This window comes from Symphalangus syndactylus, chromosome 18, assembly GCF_028878055.3.
Source record: "Symphalangus syndactylus isolate Jambi chromosome 18, NHGRI_mSymSyn1-v2.1_pri, whole genome shotgun sequence".
Lineage (NCBI taxonomy): Eukaryota > Metazoa > Chordata > Mammalia > Primates > Hylobatidae > Symphalangus > Symphalangus syndactylus.
In genome coordinates, this window is record NC_072440.2 from 94,654,828 (window position 1) to 94,679,784 (window position 24,957).

Sequence of the window (24,957 nt, forward strand, 5' to 3'; positions counted from 1 at the left end):
CCTTCCCTGTCAGGGTAGCACTTTCTCATTCCATACCACCCTTTCATTCTGGGAGTGTAATTTGACTGGAAATTTATGAAATTGACTGCCACTAGGCCCCCTTAGTACTCTCTGCCCCTCCCTGTTCTTCCCAGTTAAATCTGTTTGAGATTCTACTCTTATGTTTTTTACATGTGCCATATTTTTTACATAATATTTTGTTTATATAATAGGCAGTACCAAGAAGCAAGAGAGACCTATCTTGATCTGGATAATAAAGTAAGGACTTTAAAAAAGTTTATTAAATTACTGGGAGAAATCATGGAGCACAGATTCAAAACATACCAACAATTTAGAAGGTAAGTACATTGAAAAACATTACTATATATTATACATTTTTGTGTTTCTCTGTTTTCACTTTATATAATTCTGTTATAGCAGAGACTATTAATACTTGCTTTGTTATTCAGTTCTTAGGATTCTCTAATTTAATCAGACAATTCCGAATCTGAAGGGCTCTTTATGGTGAGCCTATCCAACTTTTCTACTCTGTTAGATATTCCTTATGCTTAATAGGTCCTTTATGCATGAATAGGTCCTTTGAAAGGGAACTCATTGGTTCTAAAATAGCCTGTTTTACCCTTGGCTATTGCATGTTTTTAATGGATACAAGCATTTGGTAGGAACTATAAAGGTAATACCTTAGTTGATTTACCATAATGTACTAGAATGACATAGCTCCATGAATGCAGAAACTCTGTTTTGTTTACTGCTGTATCTCTAGTTTCTATAACCGTACCTGATACATACCAATATACATTGGTTGGATAAATGAATACAGAATTAGGGAAACTGGATATTAACATATCCAGAGATGTACAGACTCACAGAGATAGATTGACTCCAACTGATCACAAGTGACAGAAATAAACAGGATAATTGATAGGGAGGGACGGCCCTTTAATATACATGAATCCGAGACAGCCCTAGTCCTTCCATTTGCCTCTGTTTTTCTCCAGGCAAATTCCTTCAGTAATATGCTTTTTAAAACTGTCTTTACACCAAAAATTCTACCATCTTAAGCCTGTACAAATAAAAAAAAAAATGTACCTAGCTCTTATATTCCTTAGTGAAACTATAGGTTTTTGAAATTCCTATTTCAGTTTTACAGGCATATTCGTAGGGCTTGAATTAAATAGGACCCATTTTTACCCTTTTGAGGCTACTTTTAAGCCTAACAAGAGGAGATCAGAGCAGCCGTTGGTTGTGGGCTAATTTTTCCTACCTCTGAGGCAGTGCTATTCTGAGTACTCTACCGATACCTTGTAAATCACGAGGTTTTCACTCTGGCCAGTAAGAACATGAACTATTCCTGGTTGTGTGTGAGTTGTCGGAATTACTTCTATTTCCTTTGGATATTTCTTTTCCCAGCCTCAGATGGTGTCCTCACACCTATGCACTGACCTCTACTCAGCTCAAGACTGGAGCAGAACCCTTTATAGATCCTCTGGAGTTTATTTTGCCTCCCCAGACTCCCAGCTCCAGCTCCAGCTCCTGAAACAAGAGCAACAGCTGTACTTTGGTTTCTACTCCCTTGTCCTCTGTCGGTGAAGAGCAGTGTGGGGCATTGGTGGGGTTCAATTTGTTTGTTTCCTAGAACTAGCAGGCAGTTCTAGTCAAATGACCAGATAGTCACTATCTGATAGCCAGAGTGTGAAAACCTTCAGAGTTTGGAAGAAGTTAATTCCAACCCCCTTGGATGTCCTTGAGGGATTCAGCGGAGGAAGTGACTGCAGATATGGTGGAAGTGGCAAGAGAACTAGAATTAGATGTGGAGCCTGAAGATAGCCAGAGTCTGAAAACGGTTGTTTTATATATTGTCTCATTTTTTAGTTTCAGGCAGAAGAATAAACCCAATCTCTATTACTACATAAATCTGTTCCAGATGCAGTAGGATTTATTTTTATATCATTACTCAGAAATTTGTATTTAAAAGGTCTTTTGTAAAGCACTGGTCTTACAGTTTACAGGCATAGCTCATTTTATTGCAGTTCACTTTACTGCACTTTACAAACATTGCATTTTTTACAAATTGAAGGTTTATGGCAAGCCTGCTTCAACCAAGTCTGTCAGCACCATTTATCCAACAGCATATGATCACTTTACGTCTCTGTGTCATATTTTGTTTAATTTTTGCAATATTTCAGACTTTTTCATTATTATTAATCTGTTGTGATCTGTCATCAGTGATCTTTGTTACTGTTCAAATTGTTTTCGGGTGCCACAAACTGCCCATATAAGACAGCAAACTTAATCAACAAATGTCGTGTGTGTTCTTCCTGCTCTACTGACTGGCTATTGATTCCCTCATCTCTCTGTCCCCTTGGGCCTCCCTATTCCCTGAGACACAGCAGTATTGAAATTAGGCTAGTTAATAGCCTTACAGTGACCTCTGAGTATCCAAGTGAAAGGAAGAGTAGGATTTCTATCACTTTAAATCAAGAGCTAGAAATGATTAAGCTTAGTGAGGAAGGTATGTCAAAAGCCAAGATAAGCCAAAAGCTAGGCCTCTTGTGCCAGTTAGCCAAGCTGTAAATTCAAAGGAAAAGTTCTTGAAGGAAATTAAAAGTGCTATTCCGGTGAACACACTAATGATAAGAAAATTAAACAGCCTTATTGTTAATATGAAGAAAGTTCCAATGGTCTGGATAGAAGATCAAAGCAGCTACAACATTCCCTTAAGTCAAAACCTAATCCAGAGCAATGCCCTAACTCTCCAATTCGATGAAGGCTGAGAAAGGTGGGGAAGCTGCAGAAGAAAAGTATGACGCTAGCAGAGGTTTGTTCATGAGGTTGAAGGAAAGAGGCCGTCTTTGTAATATAAAAGTGCAAGGTGAAACAGCAAGCGCTGATGTAGAAGCTGCACATTATCCAGAAGATCTGACCAAGATAACTGATGAAAGTGGCTACACTAAACAATGGATTTTCAACACAGACAAAACAGCCTTGTATTGGAAGATACCATCTAGGACTTTCATAGCTGGAAAGGAGAAGTCAATGCCTGGCTTCGTAGGATAGGTCAAATCTCTTATTAGAGGCAAATGAAGCTAGTGACTTTAAGTTTAAGCCAATGTTTATTTACCATTCTGAAAATCCTAGGACCCTTAAGAATTGTGCTAAATCTACTTTGTATGTGCTCTACAAATGGAAAAACAAAGCCTGATGAGAGCACATCTGTTTATAGCATCATGGATTACTGAATATTTTAAGCCCACTATTGAGTCCTATAGCTCAGAAGAAAATATTTCTTGGAAAATGTTACTGCTCATTGACAGTGCACCTGGTCACCCAAGAGCTGATATGATATACAAGGAGATTAATGTTGTTTTCATGCCTACTAACATCCATTCTGTAACCTGTAGATCAAGGAGTAATTTTAACTTTCAAGTCTTTTATTTAAGAAATACGTTTTGTAAGACCATAGCTGCTGTACATAGTGATTCCTCTAATCGATCTGAGTAAATTGAAAACCTTCTGGAAAGGACTCATCATTCTAGATACCATTAAGAACATTTATGATTCATGGGAGGAAGTCAAAATATCAACAATAGTGTAAACAAAACTTTTGTATGCAGTGGGAAACCAAAAAATGTGTGTGACTCACTTTATTGCAATATTCACCTTTTTTGTGGTAGTCTGGAACTGAACCTGCAGTATTTCTGAAGTATGCCTGTATTACCTTCATATGATTCTTCACCACTGACATATTTCATATTGTTTACTCAGTCTTAGGAGGGGAGTAAAAATGACCTGATTTTTAAAATTGTTTATGTCTTTACTCTGGAGAACTTTGCCATTTTATGACAACAATCTCTTTTAGACATCCCATGAATGGAAGCAATGAATGAATACATATCTGTATTGAAAGAAAAGTTAACAGAAAACTGAAAACCAGCTAGCAGTGGTTGCTGTGGCAGCAGAAGGAAACTCAGGCTATCAGTGATTTCTAGTGTGGGAATTTAATGCAGTTTAGGGAGGGAAATAGGAAGGAAAAGAGTACCAGAGAAATGAGCCTTAGGCTTACTAGGGAGCAAAGATGTTATGAAACCATAGCCAGTGAGTTACCATGCAGATTTTATTTTCTAAATACCATTCCCCACTAAAAGAAACCAAGGCTGCATGGAGAAATGGCAGATTCCAGAGCTGGGCAGGGAAGGTACAGATGAGCCTCATACTATTGCAGAGAGGAAGGAAGGGCTGAAAAAAAAAAAAGGGGAGTCATGATAAAAGGACACATGATCCAGCTTGAAGGGGTGCCCATTGGAAAAATCTAGGACAGTTTGAGGATCTCGGTAAGGATAGTAATAGATGGTGTGAATAATGTAAACATAAAGTCAATGAATATCAGACTCCCTAATCTATTCTGATAAATAGAAAGTTAAATAAGGAAATAAAGAATTGAGGAAGAAGGGAAAGTTCCTTACAGTAAAATGCCATCTAATATATAGAGAAGGAAAGATAGAGTTTGCATTGTGCCAAGCAAAGTGTAAGGCATTAGAGGTACCCAGTGCTTAAGAGAGTGCCCTTAGCTTTTTTGCTACTGTGAAGTTAGAAGGAGGCAAATAAATAGATACTTTGTCCGTTTATCTTGTCACCATTACAGTTAATCCTCTCAAGGACAAGATACCTTTGGAATGTATTAGGGTAATGCCTTAGATTATTAATTAGTTGAATGACTGATACATTCCTAAGCACTGACTATGGTATAATGGGTCATATTAAATGTGAGATGACTCTTTAATTCATTTCATTAATTTTTTTGTTATAAAAGTAAATGAACTGGTGAAAATGTAGGGACATAAATGAATATAAAGACACAAGGCAAAAAATATTACCTAAAACTCAACTATTAAATGAGTAACTAACGTTTACATTTTGGCATATTTCCATCTGGTTTTCTAACATGCTTAGATCATGCTGAATATAGTTTTTAAAAAATCTTTGCCCTCTTTTTAATGTGCCTAATTTTTAAATTTCAAGGTGTTTGACTTTACGATGCAAATTGTACTTTGACAACTTACTATCTCAGCGGGCCTATTGTGGAAAAATGAATTTTGACCACAAGAATGAAACTCTAAGTATATCAGTAAGTATCCTAATTCTTTTCATCCTAATCATTAGAAAAACTAGTTGTTTCTTTTCTTTTCTATTTTTGTTGGGTGTTTTTTAGAGACAGAGTCTTACTCTGTTGCCCAGGCTGGAGTGCAGTGGTACAATCATAGCTCACTGTAACCTTGAACTCATGGGCTCAAGCGACCCTCCTGCCTCCACCTCCCAAGTAGCTAGGAGTATAGGTGCATGGCACCATGCCCAGCTAATTTTTTTTTTTTTTTTTTTTTCTGTATAGACAAGGTCTCACTATGTTGCCCAAGCTGGTCTTAAACTCCTGGCCTCAAGCAATTCTCCTGCCTTGGCCTCCCAAAGTGCTGGGATTATCGGTGTGAGCCACCATGCCCAGCCTGCTTCTTTTCTTTTGATAAAACATCGATAAACTTTAACCTGTTGTCTTTGATTAAGGATGGTCTTTGCCAATGTGTTGAATTTAAATTGATCTTACTAAATAAAGCTGCTAACGTAGATTTTATTTTTAGACAAACACATTATTTTCTTTTTTTTTTAATTATTATACTTTAAGTTTTAGGGTACATGTGCACAATGTGCAGGTTTGTTACATATGTATACATGTGCCATGTTGGTGTGCTGCACCCATTAACTCGTCATTTAGCATTAGGTATATCTCCTAATGCTATCCTTCCCCCTCCCCCCACCCCACAACAGTCCCCGGAGTGTGATGTTCCCCTTCTTGTGTCCATGTGTTCCCATTGTTCAGTTCCCACCTATGAGTGAGAACATGTGGTGTTTGGTTTTTTGTCCTTGCGATAGTTTACTGAGAATGATGGTTTCCAGTTTCATCCATGTCCCTACAAAGGACGTGAACTCATCATTTTTTATGGCTGCATAGTATTCCATGGTGTATATGTGCCACATTTTCTTAATCCTGTCTATCGTTTTGAGACATTTGGGTTGGTTCCAAGTCTTTGCTATTGTGAATAGTGCCGCAGTAAACATATGTGTGCATGTGTCTTTATAGCAGCATGATTTATAATCCTGGCCATCAAGAGAAATGCAAATCAAAACCACAATGAGATACCATCTCACACCAGTTAGAATCGCGATCATTAAAAAGTCAGGAAACAACAGGTGCTGGAGAGGATGTGGAGGAACACTTTTACAGTTGGTGGGACTGTAAACTAGTTCAACCATTGTGGAAGTCAGTTTGGTGATTTCTCAGGGATCTAGAACTAGAAATACCATTTGACAAACACATTATTTTCTTAGGGTGAAAATTGGGAATTTTTTTTCAGTGACAAGTATTTACCTTGTCTTTCTACTCCACTAGTTCTCTTTTAAAATTTACACAGCATTTTAAATTATTTGGGACTTTATGGAAAGTACATAGTCTCCAGTCTCTTAAAAGGAAGCAAAGATGGTTCTTCCCCACTTAATTGTGTTTATACTATTTACTTCTGAAGTTGTCCCTAGATCTGGCCACTTTTGAGTAAAAAAAGCTACCGTGTTCAACTTGATTTTATGGATTCTTTCATAATCGTGTTAAAAGAGGGTGTATGGAGATATGGCATTAAAAAAAATGTGTAGTCAAGAGGTCAGGAACAACTACCCACTCTAAATATTCTGGGGCAGAATTTTCAAATAATTACCTACTACTTTTAGTTACCATAAATCTTATCCTTTCATTTTAATACTTAGAATAAATATTAAATTTTTGGAACATCTTTTTTGTTTAAAAGCTCTGCATTTTAACCATATTAGAAAGTTAACCTTTACTCTCTCTTTAATTTCTACTGGTAGATCATGGGTAACTCCTCTTTACCCACCTTTGGTTTTTAAAAGACCCAATTATTAAAGATACAATTTTGAAAGTATTGGGAGGAATTGTGCTTATTGATAGGGAAGGTAGTATGTCATGGTAATCTATTGTTCTCACTGCAGACTATGAAAAAGCCAGGGAAATTAACAAAACTTTTATTTTTAAAGACATTGGAAAGCTGTCTAAACAATAATGAGTAGACAAATTGGAATTCCAAGGGATAGGGGAGCCTGTCCAAGGTGAGCTGACAGTTGCTGGATGTTTTCTTTCCTGGGAGTGTTTGCTGATTCTGGACTTTGAGTAGTCTAGTAGTAGTAGGAGGGCTGACAAGACAGAGTAGAAACTTGGGAAGGGAACTGCTAGGCACCTAACTAGTATTTCTGTTAGTCAATTCCTGAGTTCTTGCACAGTTGGCCCAAGGAACAGTTATGAATAATAAATGGACTAAGTCTTAGGAAAGTTGCAATTTAAGCCCAACCCAGCTTTCTCCCTTATTGACTGTGAGCCTTATCATACCTGAAGCCTAATATAAGGAAAGGGGGCCCCTCTTTAGTGAAATATTGTACATTTGGAGACGCCATTGATCTTTTACACAAAATATCAAGCATTAGGTAATAAAGACTGAGTGCTTATCTCTAAGATCAGGAAGAAAGCAGTTCTGTCCACGCTCACCATTTATATTCAGAAGTAGAACTAAAGGTTCTAGCCAGTGCAGTTAGCCCAGAAAAAGAACTAAAAGGCATATATATTGGAACGGAAGAAGTAAAATTCTTCTGATCCACAAATAATATGGTTATCTCTGCAGAAAATCTGATGGAATCTACAAAAAGAGCTACTAGAACTAGTTGAAGTCATAACTAGCAAGGTTGCAGACACAATCAGTATGCAAAAATGAATTACATTTCTATATACTTGCACCAAATGATTAGAAATTGAAATTTTAAAAAATACTATTTATATTAGCATCAAAAATATAAACTACCTAGGGAAAAATCTGCCAGAAGATATTCAAGACCTGTACACTGAAAACTACTAAAATAGATACTGAGAAGCTAAAGAAGATCTAAATAAATGGAGAGATATAGGGTGTTGCTAGATCAGAAGACTCAGTATTATTAAGAAGTAAGTTCTTCCCAAATTGATATACAGACTGACTCAACTCAATTTTCATTAAAATGCCAGCAGACGTTTTTGTAGAAATTGACAAGCTGATCCTAAAATTCATATAGAAATGCGAAGGGACTAAAATAGCCAAAACAACTTTGAAAATGAAGAATAAAATTGGAAGACTTATCAAATTGTACACTTTAAATATATGCAGCTTATTATATTTCATTTATACTTAAAGCTGTAAAAATTACCACATATGTGAAGAAGCATGGAAAGGTGACTGATAATTTTTTTTAAAGTAGGAAATAGAACCAGACTACCAGATGATAATTACAAGAGAAAGCAAACTAGTATTTTTAACCATGATTAATTTGTTAAAGAACATAGAGTTAATCATAAACAAAATGGACAAAACAGATCCAGAGTTTCAACATAGAATTGGAATCCACAATTTCAGTACAGAATTGGAAGCTACAAGAATATTGTAAAAATGAAAAGTGCAGTATCTGAAATTAAGAACTCATTGGATGGATTTAACAGCCAACTGGACACAACAGAAGACAAAATTAACAAATCAAGGCAGGTCGAAAGGAAATATCTAAATTGAACAGCATAAAAACAGAAAACACTGAACAGAGTTTGAGATAAGAGGAGCACAACCAGCAAGTTTAACATAATTGGAGTCCCGATAGGATAGAACAGAGAATGAGCAGAAAGAATATTTGAAGAGATAATGTTTGAGAGTTTTAAAAACTGAAATACATCAATCTAGATTCAGAAACCTCAGCAGCCTACAAGTGAGGTAAATATAAAGAAAACCACACCTAAAATGTATATGATAGTCAAATAGTTGAAAACCAAAAACAGAGGTAACCTTACCTTTTTGTAAGTAGCAAGAGAAAAAATATGCATTAGTTTCCAAAGAGCAGCAATAAAACCGACGGCAGACTTTTTAACAGAAATTGTGAAGGTCAGTGTTAACCTGACAGACTTTAAAGTGCTAGCAGAATTGTTTTTAAAAACTGATATCTAGAATTCAATAACTAGCAAAACTACCTTTCAAAAATGAAGATGAAACATCTTAGTTTTCAGACAAACAAAAGCTGAAATAATTATTCTTCAGTATGCTCAGCCTACAAGAAATACTAAAGAACATCTTCAGATGAAAGAAAAATGGTCACAGATGAAACATGGAACTGCAGAAGGAACAGAGAGGAATGCAAAAGGTAAATCTATGGGTAAATATAAAACAGTTTCGGCCGTTAAATCAATCATAATAATATTGTTGAATAGACACCCAAGTCTTGAGGGGCTTAGAAGCTATAAAAGTCAAATATATGACAATAGCACAAAAAGGGAATAGAAGTACGTGGAGTTCTAAACTGTTGTAAGGTTCTTGTACTTTTCAGGAAGTAATACCAATACTAATTTAAGATAAACTAATACATCAGCAATACATATTGCAATCTCTAGAGTAACCACTGAATTTTAAAAGGATGTATAATTTTAAAGCTAACAGAGACCAAATAAAAGGAATGGAAAACAAAAATACTCAATTATATGAAGGCAAAAAGGGAAGAGAAATAAAGAACATATGGAACAAATTGAAAGAAGGAGATGCATGGCTCAAATCTAGATATATCAGTAATTACATTAAGTGTAAGTGCACTAAATTATTAAATTTAAAACAGGCTGAAAAGAAAAATACAAAAACTAACTGTATGCTGTTTATCAAAATACACCTTAAATATTAACATAAGGACAGAGAAGATCCTAAGTAAAATATGGTAAAAGATACACCATGAAAACATTAGCCAAAGGGAAGCTGGTTAAGCTATCATAATAAAATAGACTTTATGCAAGAAATATTACTAGAGGCCAAAAGGGCCATTTCGTGGTTATAAAAGTTATTTAAAAAAATTTTTAATTTGTATGTACCTAACAACATAGCTTCAAAATACATAAAAATTGGGAGAACTAAAAGGCAAAGTAAAAGAATTGACAATTACAGTTGGAAATTTTAATAAACTTTTCTCAGTAATGGATAGAACAATCAGATTAAAAGTCAGTAAGGCAACATAAGATTTAAATTACACAACCAAATTAATTGGCAGAACTATAGAACATTGTGCCAAACTACCACAGATTGTATGTTGTTTTGAAGTACATGTGGAACATTTACCAAAATAGACCATTTCCTGGCTATAGTGCAAATCTCAACAAATTTCAAAGGATTGATGTCATACAGAATATATTGTAAAGTGGAATGAAATTAGAAATAACAGATAATCTTAAAACTTAATGAATGTTAGAAAATTAGGCAGCACATTTCTATATAATCTGTAGGTCAAAAAAGAAATCAAATAGAAATTAGAAGATAATTTTGAATCAAACAATAAAAAGAAAACATCAAAACTTGTATGATACAGCCATAGGATTTCTCAGAAGGGAGTTTATAGCTCTAAATATGTACATTAGTAAAAATGGAGGGCTGAACAGTAATGATCTAAGTTCTATCTCAGGATGCTAAAAGGAAAAAAGCCTATTATAAATTCAAGTAGAGAGAAGGATACAGTGATATAAGAGCAGAAATTGGAGAGTAGTGGCTGGGCCCAGTGGCTCAAGCCTGTAATGCCAGCACTTTAGGAGGCCGAGGCGGGCAGATCACGAGGTCAGGAGATCGAGACCATCCTGGCTAACACAGTGAAACCCCGTCTCTACTAAAAATACAAAAAATTAGCCGGGCGTGTTGGCGGGCGCCTGTAGTCCCAGCTACTCGGGAGGCTGAGGCAGGAGAATGGCGTGAACCCAGGAGGTGGAGGTTGCGGTGAGCCGAGATCGCGCCACTGCACTCCAGCCTTGGGGACACAGAAAGACTCCGTCTCAAAAAAACAAACAAACAAAAAACAAAAAACAAAAAAAAAAAAAAAAGAAATTGGAGAGTGGAAAGCAAATGTACAATAGCAATGAAACAATAGACACCAGAGGAGGACCTTACCTATATGCATAAATCATACATATATGTAAGGACAGGACTCCACTGCAAGCCTGTAGAAGAGGGTGGTCTTCTTATGAATGGTGTTAGGTTCAAATTGTTGGATATCCTTTTGGTAAAATAAACAGTAAGCGGCCGGGCGTGGTGGCTCACGCCTATAATCCCGGCACTTTGGGAGGCTGAGGTGGGTGGATCATCTGAGGTCCGGAGTTCGAGACCAGCCTGACCAACATGGAGAAACCCCATCTCTACTAAAAATACAAAATTAGCTGGGCATGTTGGCGCATGCCTGTAATCCCAGCTACTTGGGAGGCTGAGGCAGGAGAATTGCTGAAACCTGGGAGGCGGAGGTTGCAGTGAACCGAGATCACACCATTACACTCCAGCCTGGGCAACAAGAGCGAAACTCTGTCTCAAATAAAATAAAATAAAATAAAATAAAATAAAATAAAATAAAATAAAATAAAATAAATTTTTTAAAAGTAATAAACAGTAAGCAAAGTTTGACCCCCTAACTTTATGTACAGAAAGTAATTTAGAAGTTGATCGTAGACCTAAATTTAAAACAATAAAGCTTCTAGAGGAAGAGAATGTCTTCATGTTTTTTTTGAGAAGATTTTTTGAATGGGACACAAAAAGCAACCTACTCAAAAGAAAAGATTGATAATTTGGACTTTATTAAAATTAAGAACTTCTCTTCATCAAAAAGTAACATTAAACAAGTGATAAAAGAAGCTACAGACTAGGAAAAGATATTTGTGATGCATACATGCAACAAAGGACTTACCTGGAATTAAAAAATAGTAGTAAGAAAGAGACTGACGTCACATTTAAAATAGTCAAAAGGCTTAAACAGAAACCACTTTAAAGTATCTAAATGGTGAGTAAACACGTGAAAAAGTGCTTAGTCATCAGAGAAATATTATTTATACCACAGTAAGTTACTGTCACACCGTTATTATGATGATGAAAATGAACAAGACTGGCAACATTTTGTGTTGGTGAGGATGTGGAATTGCAACTCTCATATATTGCTTGTTGGAGTATAACTTGGTCAAACTAGTTTGGAAACCTCTCTGTCAATGTCTGTTAAAGCAGCTCCATTCTTGGGCATAAACCCAAGAAAAAATTAGTGCTTATTTTCTCAAGCAGATATATTTGAAAATGTTCAAAGAAGTTTTATCTATCATAGCCCAAAACAGAGCAACCCAGTGTCTACCTAGAGTCAAATGGATAAATTCAGGTATATTCAAACAGTGACATACTGTTCCACAATGAAAATAACAAACTGCTGTTGCACACAACATAGATGATCTGACAATGGTGAGTGAAAGAAGCCAGTTACAAGGATGTACATAGTGTATATAAATATGAAGTATATGTACAAAAGAGTATGTGTAACCTCTACATATGAAGTTCAGAAAGATTGATTTTGGGTGATTAAAATCAGAATAATAGTTACCTTTTCAGGGATGGTAATATACAAATAGTTTGCTTAGATGCTGGGGATATTCTTGTGTCTTGATCTCAGTAGTGGTTACCCAGGTGTATGTATATATTCATGTAAAAATTGAGTTGTACACTTTTGTGTTCTTTATAAAAACTGTTATTGTAATAAAAAAAATGGAGAAAAAGGAAAGTATTCGAAGTGCTTGAATAATTTATCTCCAGAGCTAACTATACAAAACAACTCAAGCTAGACTTTCTGATGTTGTCATCTCTGTTTTTCAAAAGAATATCAGAGGAATCTTTAACTTATGTGGCCTTCATTTTACCAATAAGGAAAGTGACACTGAAGTTCCATGATACGTTAGTAATAGATGAGAGGGTAACAGCTAGATCCCCCAGATTTACCTGGGGCTTCATTTATTAAATTGGTGCAAAATACAGTTTGGGGGCAAGATTGCATCTTGGTATTTAGTTCTTGCTTTTATGTGGGAATTTTTATTTGGTTGATTGTTGGTTTGGTTTGTTTAGACTTATAATAGATGTAAAATTTTAGAGTATGTTTAGAATTGGAATTTTTACCTTAGAATATTAATAATGTTAATATTAAAAAACAAATGAATGCTCACTTGAGAGCAGTATCACTTTTCAAACAGTGAATTGAAAAGTATTGGAAGCTATATGTCTGCTATTGATGTGAAACTAGTTCTTGCTCTTTTTTCACCTTGTATGCATATATGTATATCTGGAATTTTGTCAAAAAAATAGAACCCTTCCTAATGTTATTGTATATTCTCAGTAAATTGTGTGAATGATTTGCTGTTAATTTTATTAGTTGCTTTCTTATTGTTTCCATGGGCCCTTATTTAGTAAAGAATTTTTTAAAGATTTTATTTAGCTTTTAAAAGAAATTTAAAATTATTTAAATTTTAAAAGATTTTATTTAGAATTCAAAATAAATACAATACAAAAGAAATATATATATGTTTTTTGAGGCGGGGTCTCTCTCTGTCGACCAGGCTGGAGTGCAATGGCATGATCTTGGCTCACGGCAACCTCTGTCTCCCAGGCTCAAGCAATCCTTCCACCTCAGCCTCCGAAGCAGTTGGGACCACAGGAGTATGCCACCATGGCCAGCTAGTTTTTGTATTTGTGTGTGTGTGTGTGTGTGTGTGGAGATGAGGTTTCCCCATGTTGCCCAGGCTGGTCTCGAACTCGTAGGTTCCTTTAAAGGATTCCTAAAGCAATCCTTTAAATCTTTTAGAAGATGTATTTCAATGCATTTCTTTGGCCATTGTAAGGTTTTTAAAGCTGATTTCTGTCCTTTTGACGTTCACTAATTACTTTTAATGCAGTTTAACCACTAGGTGTCACTATAATTCAAGTAACAAAAAATCTCAGCACTTTTAAATGTTTGAAGCTTAAGTTTCAGGGTTGGGTGTGGTGGCTTACACCTGTGATCCCAGCACTTTGGGAGGCTGAGACGGGAGGATTGCTTGAACCAAGGAGTTCAAGACCAGCCTGGGCAACATGGGGAAACCTCATCTCCACCCAGAAAAAAAATAATAATACAAAAATTAGCTGGCCGTGGTGGCATACTCCTGTGGTCCCAACTACTTGGGAGGCTGAGGTGGGAGGATCACTTGAGCCTGGGAGACAGAGGTTGCAGTGAGCCAAGATCACACCATTGCACTCCAGCCTGGTTGGCAGAGTGAGACCCTGTTTCAGAAAAAAAAATTGTTTTATTAACAATTTTTAAATTAGTAAGCCTTTGGAATTTTGGTCTGTTAGATTCAGTTATGGTGAAAAAAGTTTTCAGCTTTATTCTCTTGCAGTAGAGCAAGAAGTACCATTATACGTATAACTGTTTTACTGTAAAATTTTTTGAAAGGAATGGATATTTCCAAATCACTAAGTCATTTTATTCCCATCTCCTTTTTACTGTAAATCTATTATTTATCTGTCTTGAAAAGAATTTGATCTGGCCTTTCATTTACTTAGTTTTTTTTCCTTGTCAACTCATTCTCTTCAAGGTTCAGCCTGGAGAAGGAAATAAAGCTGCTTTCAATGACATGAGAGCCTTGTCTGGAGGCGAACGTTCTTTCTCCACGGTGTGTTTTATTCTTTCCCTATGGTCCATTGCGGAATCTCCTTTCAGATGCCTGGATGAATTTGATGTCTACATGGTATTGTTAAATTTTAAATTCTCTTTTTCATTTTTTTGTTTGTTTGAAACATGTATTTCTAAAGGAAGGAAATCTCTTTAGTTTTACCACTAACAGGAAAGATCCTGCCCTGACTCTTTAGTCTGTGACCAGTAGTGGGGAAGAAGTAAAGAACTAGAGTTCTCTCCCTTGCTTCTAGGCACACAGTACCCCTAGAGACCCTGGAGGGGTCCTCCTCTTCTCGCCCAGCATGGATATCCGTGCCTTCCATCATATCTGCGTTTTCTCCCTCACCCTCTCTCCCAGCTTATTTTCATCAACCCATAAATATGTTCAGATTTTTTGTTTTAATACAAAATTATAACCTGTTCACCACCTGGCTTTGACTCACCCCAGCCACCGTTTACTGTTCCTTCATACCCACACATTTCAGAACAATGTATAGAACACAAGCGAGCAAGAACTTTTGAAATTCCAGTTAAAAAGCATAGGATCTGAGACCTACCTCTGGCAGGAAAAATATCTCTACTTATTGGGTCTCAATTTCTTCATCTACAAAACAACATTATTACTAATTCCTACCTCTCAGGGTTAGAGTGAGGCTCGAATGGTGTCTTTCATACATTATACTTACTGTGGTTCAGGCATATTGTAAGTTCTCATAAATTAGCAATTATTTTCTTCTGCATATCTCAGTTTCCTCAATGTACTGTAATCTGAATGTAGATGAAACTTGTTTAGCAAAGATGATAAATGAGCTTTAATCTTACCTTATTTTTTGAAGTATTTGACACCACAGACATATCCTCCATGCCTTAAAATGTCTTCTTACCAGCTGCCACCCTCTCTCTCCTGGTTTTCCTGGTTTTCCTGGTTTTCTATTCTTTGTTCTTAATCTGCTAAGCTGCCTCCCTTAATTCTGTTGCCCTTAAAAACGTTTGAGATCTTTGTTTGCTTGTTCTAGTGTTGTTGATTTTCCTGAATTCCATATCCTACTTCCCCCTACACATATACACATATCACAGTCCCCAAAACTACTACCTGCGTATGGACAGATACCTACCAACTCATAGCACCACATCCTGACATCTGTCCTGTACTCTAGACCCAGATGCCCTACTATCTGTTAGACATCACCTGGTAAACAACCAGTATCTGAAATTCAGCAGGCCCGAGGTTGAATGTGCCTTCACCTCAAAGCCTCTTTCTTTTCCTGAATTCCCTACCTTGATTAATGCAAACTGTCATTTCCAGCGCAGTCACCTACCTTTGACACCTGTGATTTACCTTTGATTCTTCCTTGTTCAAGTCTGACCTCTGTCCGCTTCTCCTTTAAGACTGCTCTTTGGTCTCTGCCCTCTTCTCCTTTCTCACTGACATTCTTCCTCTCATCCCCCTATCTTCGCCTCATACCTGTGGTGATAGCCTCTTCTCCAGACTCCCAGGCTTGCATGTGGCTCCTTCTTCGGTCCGTCCTCCATCATTTTGGCAGGTTTACATTTCTACAGTTGATCTGATGGTGGTCATTCATCTATGTAGAACCCTTTGGAGGTTATCATATATGGAATAAATGTTTAATTCTGTAGGGTAGCTTTGAGACCCTTCATGATATCGTACCTGCCTACTTTTTTCAGCTGTTCTAAGCTATTTGTAATTCTCCAAACATGGTGCCTCTGCCTGGTATGCCCTCCTTAATCACATGTCACTCTACTCATCTTTCAGGACATTGTTCAAATGCCACTTTTATGAGACTTCTGTGACCACCATACCCTATCAGGCAGGATGAGGAACTTCTCAGAGCTTCCTTTGCACCACCTTACATCAACTCATAATATATATTACTTTTATATTTTTATTTAAGATAAAATATAAAAATGCTTTATATTATTATATAATATTTTATACTATTTTTTATTCTGTTGCAGTTGCCCATTTTTATATCTGAATCCCCTACCAGATTGTAACCATTTTGAGGTTATCAGCTATGTCTTAGATATTTATGTCTCCTAATGCTTAGTCTATAACGACCGTTTAGTAAGTGTGTATTCATGAATCAGAATTTATACCTATGAGTGCTGTATAATACTTCAGTGTCAATTTTTTTCTACGATACTACTGCTGAAAATGGGCTAGATATTCCTCCAAGAATTGTCTCCAGAGCTAATCACGAGTCATAGAAGATGATTTTTCTTTCCATGCAGTGTTTTTGTCCAGAATGGTGCTGTGCAGTCTTATCACTCATCTTGTATGTCAGATTTAATTCTAAGCAGCTCCTTTCTCTTTCAGAAACTTAGAGCTTCTTAATCAGAATGGCACTTTGCCCCAATGAAATTATTCAGAAGAATGTATCCAAGTTCTGTGAGCTAATCCAAGGAAAACAAATTTTTTTTTGGTACTTTGGCAGTTTTGTTATAAAATAATAGGCCTCTCACAGCAGATATGCCTGATGGAATTTTTATAATCAGAGCCATTGAGCAATATAGCTGGGATCTGTATCCCATTTTGACTCCACAGCCCTTGTTCTAAATCACCATGCTGTATTGCCACATACAGTTTTATTTTTTATTTATTTACTTATTTTTTTCAGGACACAGTCTCATTGTGTCGCCCAGGCTGGAGTGCAGTGGCGTGATCTCAGCTCACTGCGACCTCCGCCTCCTGGATTCAATTGATCCTTGTGACTCAGCCACCTGAGTAGCTGGGATTACAGGTGTGCACCACCATGCCTGGCTAATTTTTGTATTTTTTGTAGAGACTGGGTTTTGCCGTATTGGCCAGGCTGATCTCGAGCTCCTGGCCTCAAGTGGTCCACCCGCCTCAATCTCCCAAAGTGCTGGGATTACAGGCATGAGCTGCTGCGCCCGGCACCACATATAGTATTAAATTAAGACCTTTAAAATATACGGGTTCATGTGTCAATGATTTCAACTTTTAGGAATTTTCAAGGGGATTGAGGAACACTTTGATTTTCTTTTACTATTACTTAACTCAAAAAATGTAGCCACAGGTCTAGATCATTTAATCCCAAAACCTATTATAACTAAGCATTATTCTTTTTCTATACCCTGTTGTGCTATGTAACTTATTTAAAGATATAATCGAGAAATTGGTCTGTAAGTTCAAATTGGTTTACATTGTACAAATGGTAGAGGTAATGGGGAGAGGAAGAGTTTTTAAAACTTAACCTTTATCATTGAGGGAAAATTTGAGAGACTTAATGAATTTGAGACTAGCCACTTTTGTTACCATTACCCTGACTCATTAACCATTACTGTACAAATTAGACTTATTCTCTAACATTTAGTTGTGTCAGGAGAATATTTTCTGATTATTTCAATTGCTACACGTATTTGAGGGAGGGGGCCATGCATACAAATATTTTGACTATAGAAATTACCTGAAAGACATATTTATTCAATTATTGTCCCCTAAGAGTTTCTCTTTTTTCCCTTAGAGATGGGGTTTCACTCTGTCATTCAGGCTAGAGTGCAATGGTGCAATCATAGCTTACTATACCCTTGAGTTCCTGGGCTCAAGTGATCCTCCTGCCTTGGCCTCCCAAGTAGCTAGGATGACAGGCATGCACCACCATGCCCAACTTTTTTTTTTTTTTTTTTTTTGGTAGAGACAGGGTCTCGCTATTATGCCCAGGCTGGTCTCGAACTCCTGACCTCAATTGATCCTGTCACCTCCACCTCTCAAAGCATTGGGATTACAAACATGAGCCACTGCACCCAGCCAATTTTCTCCTAATAGTTTCTGGCATTTCTTTTCCAGTATAATAGATTTCTTGGACATCATAGATAATGTAATGACTGATCCCGGGATGAAAATCCAGGAGCTTGTATCAGCCCACAGAATGCAGCTTTTACAGAAATGTGACTTACACAATAGCAATCCTAACTTTTTTCCTTGTTTTTCAGGATATGGTTAATAGGAGAATTGCCATGGACTTGATACTGAAGATGGCAGATTCCCAGCGTTTTAGACAGTTTATCTTGCTCACACCTCAGAGCATGAGGTAACTTTTAAAAACTTTCTAGATACATATCAAGTATATAAAAGGGGGAAAGAAATCTTTTACAATTTTAATTTTTAAAATACAAATACATACAAGACCAATGAAAATAAAAATTAGCTCCCCTACTACTTCAGGAGATTTGGGATGTTTTTCTCTTTTCGAGATATTTAAAATTTTACTTGTATTACTTCCCTTTCATAACTGAAGCAAGTTGTTACTATTCTGTTTTGAGTCTGCTTCTTTGTAGTTATCATGACAAACTAAAGTAATATAATTTTAGTAATTCTGTTTGGACTAAAATGATTTATGATTTCCCTAATCTTGCCTCTTTTCTCTTGGTGACTTACAAATGTCAATCTTTCTAAACAAAGAGCTGTACTCTGCTGTCAGTCAGTATTTATTGGGTGCCTACAATGTGTCAAGCACTATGTCACTTAGAGTTAATGTTCTGTCTCTAAAGTGGCCATGTGATTATATGCGGATCTAAATTTGTGGTTGGGAATATTCAGGTAACTCCTATCTTGCTAGACAATAACAGAAATTTAAAATAGTTGATATATAAATCTCTTTCATTTTCTTTTCCTCCAACTGAAAACCCATGGGATCTAGCAAGAAGTTAATTTTTAAAATTGAAAACAAATTATTTCCTTATTGCAAATAATGTTCCTCCTAGAACTCTAGATATTAGATATATCCCAGATAATAGCCGGATATTTAGCTTTATATTTTCATGAGGTAATATTAGAATTTTTTTTAATTGGTAAAACGTTTCTTGGAAATTTGAGTAATTGGTTTTGCATCTTCTAGTTCACTTCCCTCCAGTAAACTGATAAGAATTCTCCGAATGTCTGATCCTGAAAGAGGACAAACTACATTGCCTTTCAGACCTGTGACTCAAGAAGAAGATGATGACCAAAGTTGATTTGTAACTTAACATGCCTTGTCCTGATGTTGAAGGATTTGTGAAGGGAAAAAAAATTCTGAACTCTTTAATATAATAAAATGAGACTAGAGGTGTTCTGAAATGAAAGAAACTCCTTTATATATCCAACCACAATCAAACGTATAAATAAGCCTAGAAAACCAACTACAACCAGCAATTTAAGATTACTATTACTTTAAGAAAATTAATTTCATAGTATTGGTTTTAAATCTTTTTAAGTTTTTTTATACCATCTATTTTTATAGATTCTTTTTCAGAAGTAAAATTTTGTACATATATACATGTACATATCTGTTTAGTTTGGGTTCATTTCTATAGCATTTTGTAAGAAAATAAAAGTTTGAGCACCTGATTATATTTAGTTTTGCTTTTCCAGATATTTACATTCTATAGTTACCAAAAATGGATGAAGGGAGGGATTTCTCATTGCAGAGGGTGGGGTGCAAGGGCAGTAAGACACTTCTACGGAGCGCTGAAGGCTTTGCCAACTTCTACACATGTCTTTTTCTCAGTCCTTTAACTGTCCACCCTACCAAGAGCTTGTAACCAGTATCAGAACTGGATAATGATGCAGTTTTTCACTGTAACCTCCAGCATGCTTGCCTGGTTTACAAGCCCTCGGTTTGCAGTCCAGGGACTGTTCCGGCTCGTCCTCAGCTGAGAGGACACAGGCTAGAGGGACTGTGCAGACCAGGCTGGGAGAAGGGCTGGGAAGACTGGGAGTGGAGTGTGGATCCTCATGGAGCAGGAGAGTAGCTCGTGGCTCCAGGAGCCTGCGGCCATGCAGTTGATGGTGAGCTGACATCAATTCTAAGACTCATCCTAATTTAGGGGTGTTAAAAAGTGTGCTGCTTAGAGTGATCAAATATAGTTATTGTAAAAAATGATATTTATGAACTTTTTATTTTAGAAAACATGAATTTTATTGCTCCCTGTATTCTTTGTTTGATACTAGGATTCATGCTAAACTTTTTAAGAATGTATTGGATATCAAGAAGCATTCCTTACATTAGTAGCAATAAATATTAGAATAAATATGAAATTGAACTATTTTCAGATAAAGGGCAGTATATTAAGAGCAGGGACTGTCCTCTAGTTACTGAGGAAAACTGGACTTTGTTTGTATTTTGGTAGAGGAAGAAGTTTAAGATACTTTAGTCTTAAATTGAGGTTTGTTGCCAAATGAGAAGTTCAAAAACTTGGGCTTTCTAATCTGAGAATTTCCAGGAGGAGGAAAGCGTGTGCTGAATATTTTAAACATTTCTCACCGATCATACAAAGTCTGATTTTTAAATTTACACTTATAATGCCTTTGTATTAAAACTATTTTTAACATGTGCTTTTCCAAATTAAAAATGAAGTAGAGTATACCAAATGCATAAACTTTCATTAGCTAAGGAACTAATGTCTGAATTTTGTTATAGTTTTGAATGTTGTGCTCTTTAATACAGAACGGGAAACATAATCGTCAGGTATCCCAGCATCTCTTGTTGAATTGAAGATTATTCATTGCTTTGGCCTCACAAAGTTTTGGTTTCAACTATCATAAGTGAAAATATCTTCCTTTAATGTTCTAAGTAGTGATAATATTACTAGAATGAAAGAATAAAAAATTGTTCTTTTAAAATATGTGTAACTTCTAAAAATAAAACTTAAAATTTATATGTATTAAGGTCATGCTTTTGTGAATTAGGGAAAGTAATTGACTAAATTGATCCTCTATGAATCGTGACCTAAATACATCATACAGGTGGCTCTTCAGCCCCTAGTTTGTCATCAGTGCAGTTATCACTGAATGAAGTTCCAGAAAATAATAAAGGCTTACTTGGATCTTAAATCTTACCTTCTCAAATCTTTGGGAGTAGAAATGATTAAAATCATTCTTAAAGTGACAAATGTGATGAGTTTTCATAAACCAAAGTATAAGTAATATAGTTACTCAAATTAGTGATCAACACTAAAGATTCAGTAATTGCCTTCTTAAATATTTTCCAAATCTTTATGTCTCATTTCTTCCATTTCCTAGTGCTTTTTTTTTGCGGGGGCAGGGGGACATGTCTTCCTCATGTCTGTTTATGAGATCAAAATGATTACATTCTGTGTAGAAAGCTGTTGACTGGTAGTCATGAATTGGATTAGAAACGTTGCCGACTCTGATGAAAACCAAGCGGTCTAGAATATCTGATTAAAAGTTCTGAGTGCAAACTAGATGCAGAGTGTGGGGGAGAAAATGTTTATAAACTTTTGCTGGGGCAATACTTTTTTGGTTACATTTATGACTTAACTATGCATCTACATATATGCCTTCTACTTTGACCAGTTCAGATTTTCAGAACTTGGTTTGAAATTTGCAGTCCTAAAAGTGTAGTTACCAATGTTTCATGGCTTGAACTGAATGCCCATGGACTTGAAGATATATCAAAATATTTATAGGAACAGGTTTTGTTGTTTAAGGGTTGGCAAAGTAATAATGTGGATATAAATAAGCTGTTTCTTTGAGTCAGCAAATGAAGTTTTCTAAAGCATATATAATATTGATAGTTAGCATGTTAATTTTGGCATTGGCATCTGGATAGAATCCATGGAAACAGGAGTGGCCTGAGTGTACTCACTAATTATAGCAAGCTTAGCGGGGCTTTTTCTGCCTAATTTTTCTCCAGTTTGAAAATGTAGAGATTAATTCATTAAAAAATGATTAAGTTCCCACCATGAGCTAGGGACTATTTTAATTACTGGGAAGACTGTAGTACTTAAAATGCTATACACATACTTAAAATACTAAATCTGTCCTCACGGAGTTTGAAATCTAGTTAGACACAGCAATACCATACATAATCTCAGTGACTGGTAATTCTTATGAATAATAATAAAGCAGTGTAAGGATTTGAAAGGGCATAGAGGACTGGGTTTTTTTGTTTGTTTGAGACAGAGTCTTGCTTTGTCACCCAGGCTGGAGTGCAGTGGTGCAATCTTGGCTCACTGCAGCCTCTGCCCCCCGGGTTCCAGTGATTCTCCTGCCTCAGCCTCCTGACTAGCTGGGATTATAGGTGCACGCCACCACACCCAGCTAATTTTATATTTTTAGTAGATACAGGGTTTCACCATGTTGGCCAGGCTGGTCTCGAACTCCTGACCTCAGGTGATCTGCCTGCCTTGGCCTCCCAAAGTGCTGGGATTACAGGCATGAACCACTGCACCCAGTCAGTATTTTGAATGGAGTGTCAAGACTACAGAAGGCAATATTTGAGCAGAGGCCTGAAACAAGTGATAGAACAAGCTGTGAGGAGGAAAACGTGCAAGGCAAAGGTTCCAGGCAGAAGAAATGAGTGCGTGGGGCTTGAGATAAGAATGAACTTCATGTCCAGGAATTGTAAGGCCAGTGTTGATAGAGCTTAGTGAGGAAGGAGGATTGGTAGGGGGTAAACTTCAGAGGTAGGCAGACCGAGATCATTTGAGGCCTTTAAATTATGGGCCTTAAATTATACAGACCTGGTGTGTGCATTTTAAAAGAATCCTTTGGCGGCTGTGTGAATAGATAAAGTGGAGCAAACATGGAAAGAGTGTGAGCAATTTGGAGACTTGCAGTGCTCCAGGTAAGGGGTCATGGTGACTTGGAGTAAGGTGGTGGAGACAGAAACATTCAGATTTGAAATAGAGAGGCAGCAAGACTTACTGATGAGAATACTGGAGTTGTGAGAGAGGGATCAAGGATAATTTTCTTGGGGCCTGAGGCCTGAATAGCTGGATGAACAATGATTCATTCACAGAAGCAGGAACAATGCAGAAGTGGAGGGAGTAACGGACTGCCCTGTGGAGAGACGAAAGCTCTGGGCTGAATATGCAACCTTGAGATAACTGTGTAGATACTAACCAGCTAGTTAATCACGTACTTGATGGGTAACTTTACATTGGTAAATGTAAGAACTTGGAAAATAATACTATGACTTAGGATACTGAAGACCTGCAAAATGCTGGAAAAAAAAAATCAAATTGCATGCCCAAACTATGTGGGAAACTTAATTGTTTTCGAAAAAGAAGCTCAGGAAACAGTTTGTCATTTTACTTAGAAGCTATGATTGACCATTTCATGCTACACCCCTGTACATCCTTTGCCGTGAGGCTCTCTGAAGACGTCTGTTTAGGCCTGTGCTTTACTTCTTGATGTGATTTCCGACTGTGTGGAAGAAATAAGCATCTGGCCTCTAAGAAACTAGTTTATATTCATCAGAGCCTGTAACCCTGAATGAATGAATTACAGGAAAAATGAAGCCTTAAAGCAGTATGATTTCCCTTTTAAAATAGTTTAGAGTTATTTACAGAATGAGAGGAAATATGGAAACTTAGGACTTCTAAATGCAGAAAGATTTGAGGCTAGACAAAGTATAGAAAATCAGACACTTGGGGAGTTGGCCAGGCGTGGTGGCTCACGCCTGTAATCCCAGCACTTTGGGAGGCTGAGGCGGGCAGATCACTTGAGGTCAGGAGTTTGAGACCAGCCTGGCCAACATGTGAAACCCTGTTGCTACTAAAAATACAAAAATTAGCCAGGCATGGTGGCGTATGCCTGTAATCCCAGCTACTCAGGAGGCTGAGGTGGGAGAATCTCTTGAACCGGGAGGTGGAGTTTGTAGCAAGCCGATATTGTGCCACTGTGCTCCAGCCTGGGTGACAGAGCAAGACTGAAAAAAATAAAAAAGACACTTGGGGGCCTTTTCCCTTCAGAACAGCAGCAGGGCTTAAACAGCTAATTAACATGGTAATTAAAATGGCAGTTGAGTGTAAGCTAGAACCAGTAGAACCCAGGCCTACTTGATTAAAGGAAGCCCGCGCAGTTAGTCCTTTCTGAAGGAACCGCAGTAGCTGGTTAGGATATCAAGGTAGCGAGGATTCAGGTTGCTGAGATACAATGTGTGTTTAAATGGAACTCAACTGCAGAGGGTTTAGTTAAATGTGCACATCAGCTAATGGCTACCTTCAGCATTGGGGCATGCAGCAATTATTTATTTCCTTTTATCTTCATTCTTTATCCACTGTAACAGGCTGTATTTTCCAAAGATGGCCATAGGGATAAATCCCTCCCATGTTCTCCCAGAACGTTGCCTTATAGAGTCTGATTCTCTTCTTAATCTGGTTAGATTTGTAACTCTCTTATAACCAACAGAATGCAGTAAAAATGATACTTTGTAATTCCCAAGGCTGGGCCAGAAAGGCAATGAAAAGGAATGAAAGTCCTGCCTTGAGTCTGGAATACCCATGCTGGAGCCCTGTGCTGGCGTGGAGGCAGTCTGACTTCCCTGAGGCTGCCACAATGAGAAAGCCTAAGCTAGCCCGTGTGAAGAAACCCTGAGG

General features: G+C 36.9%; 1 protein-coding gene across 4 annotated transcripts in view; it reads left to right on the forward strand.

The window, feature by feature from the left end:
* Positions 1-19,960, forward strand: part of SMC6 (structural maintenance of chromosomes 6) — a 97,759-nt gene extending 77,799 nt beyond the window's left edge. For all 4 annotated transcript variants that reach the window (XM_055254167.2, XM_055254165.2, XM_055254166.2 and 1 more), the window contains 5 exons: positions 213-338; positions 5,020-5,125; positions 14,513-14,665; positions 18,568-18,665; positions 19,473-19,960. In XM_055254167.2, coding sequence (XP_055110142.2) covers positions 213-338; positions 5,020-5,125; positions 14,513-14,665; positions 18,568-18,665; positions 19,473-19,587 — 598 coding nt within the window. In that variant the 3' untranslated portion in view covers positions 19,588-19,960. The remainder of the gene's footprint in view (positions 1-212; positions 339-5,019; positions 5,126-14,512; positions 14,666-18,567; positions 18,666-19,472) is intronic.
* The last annotated feature ends 4,997 nt before the right edge of the window (positions 19,961-24,957 follow it).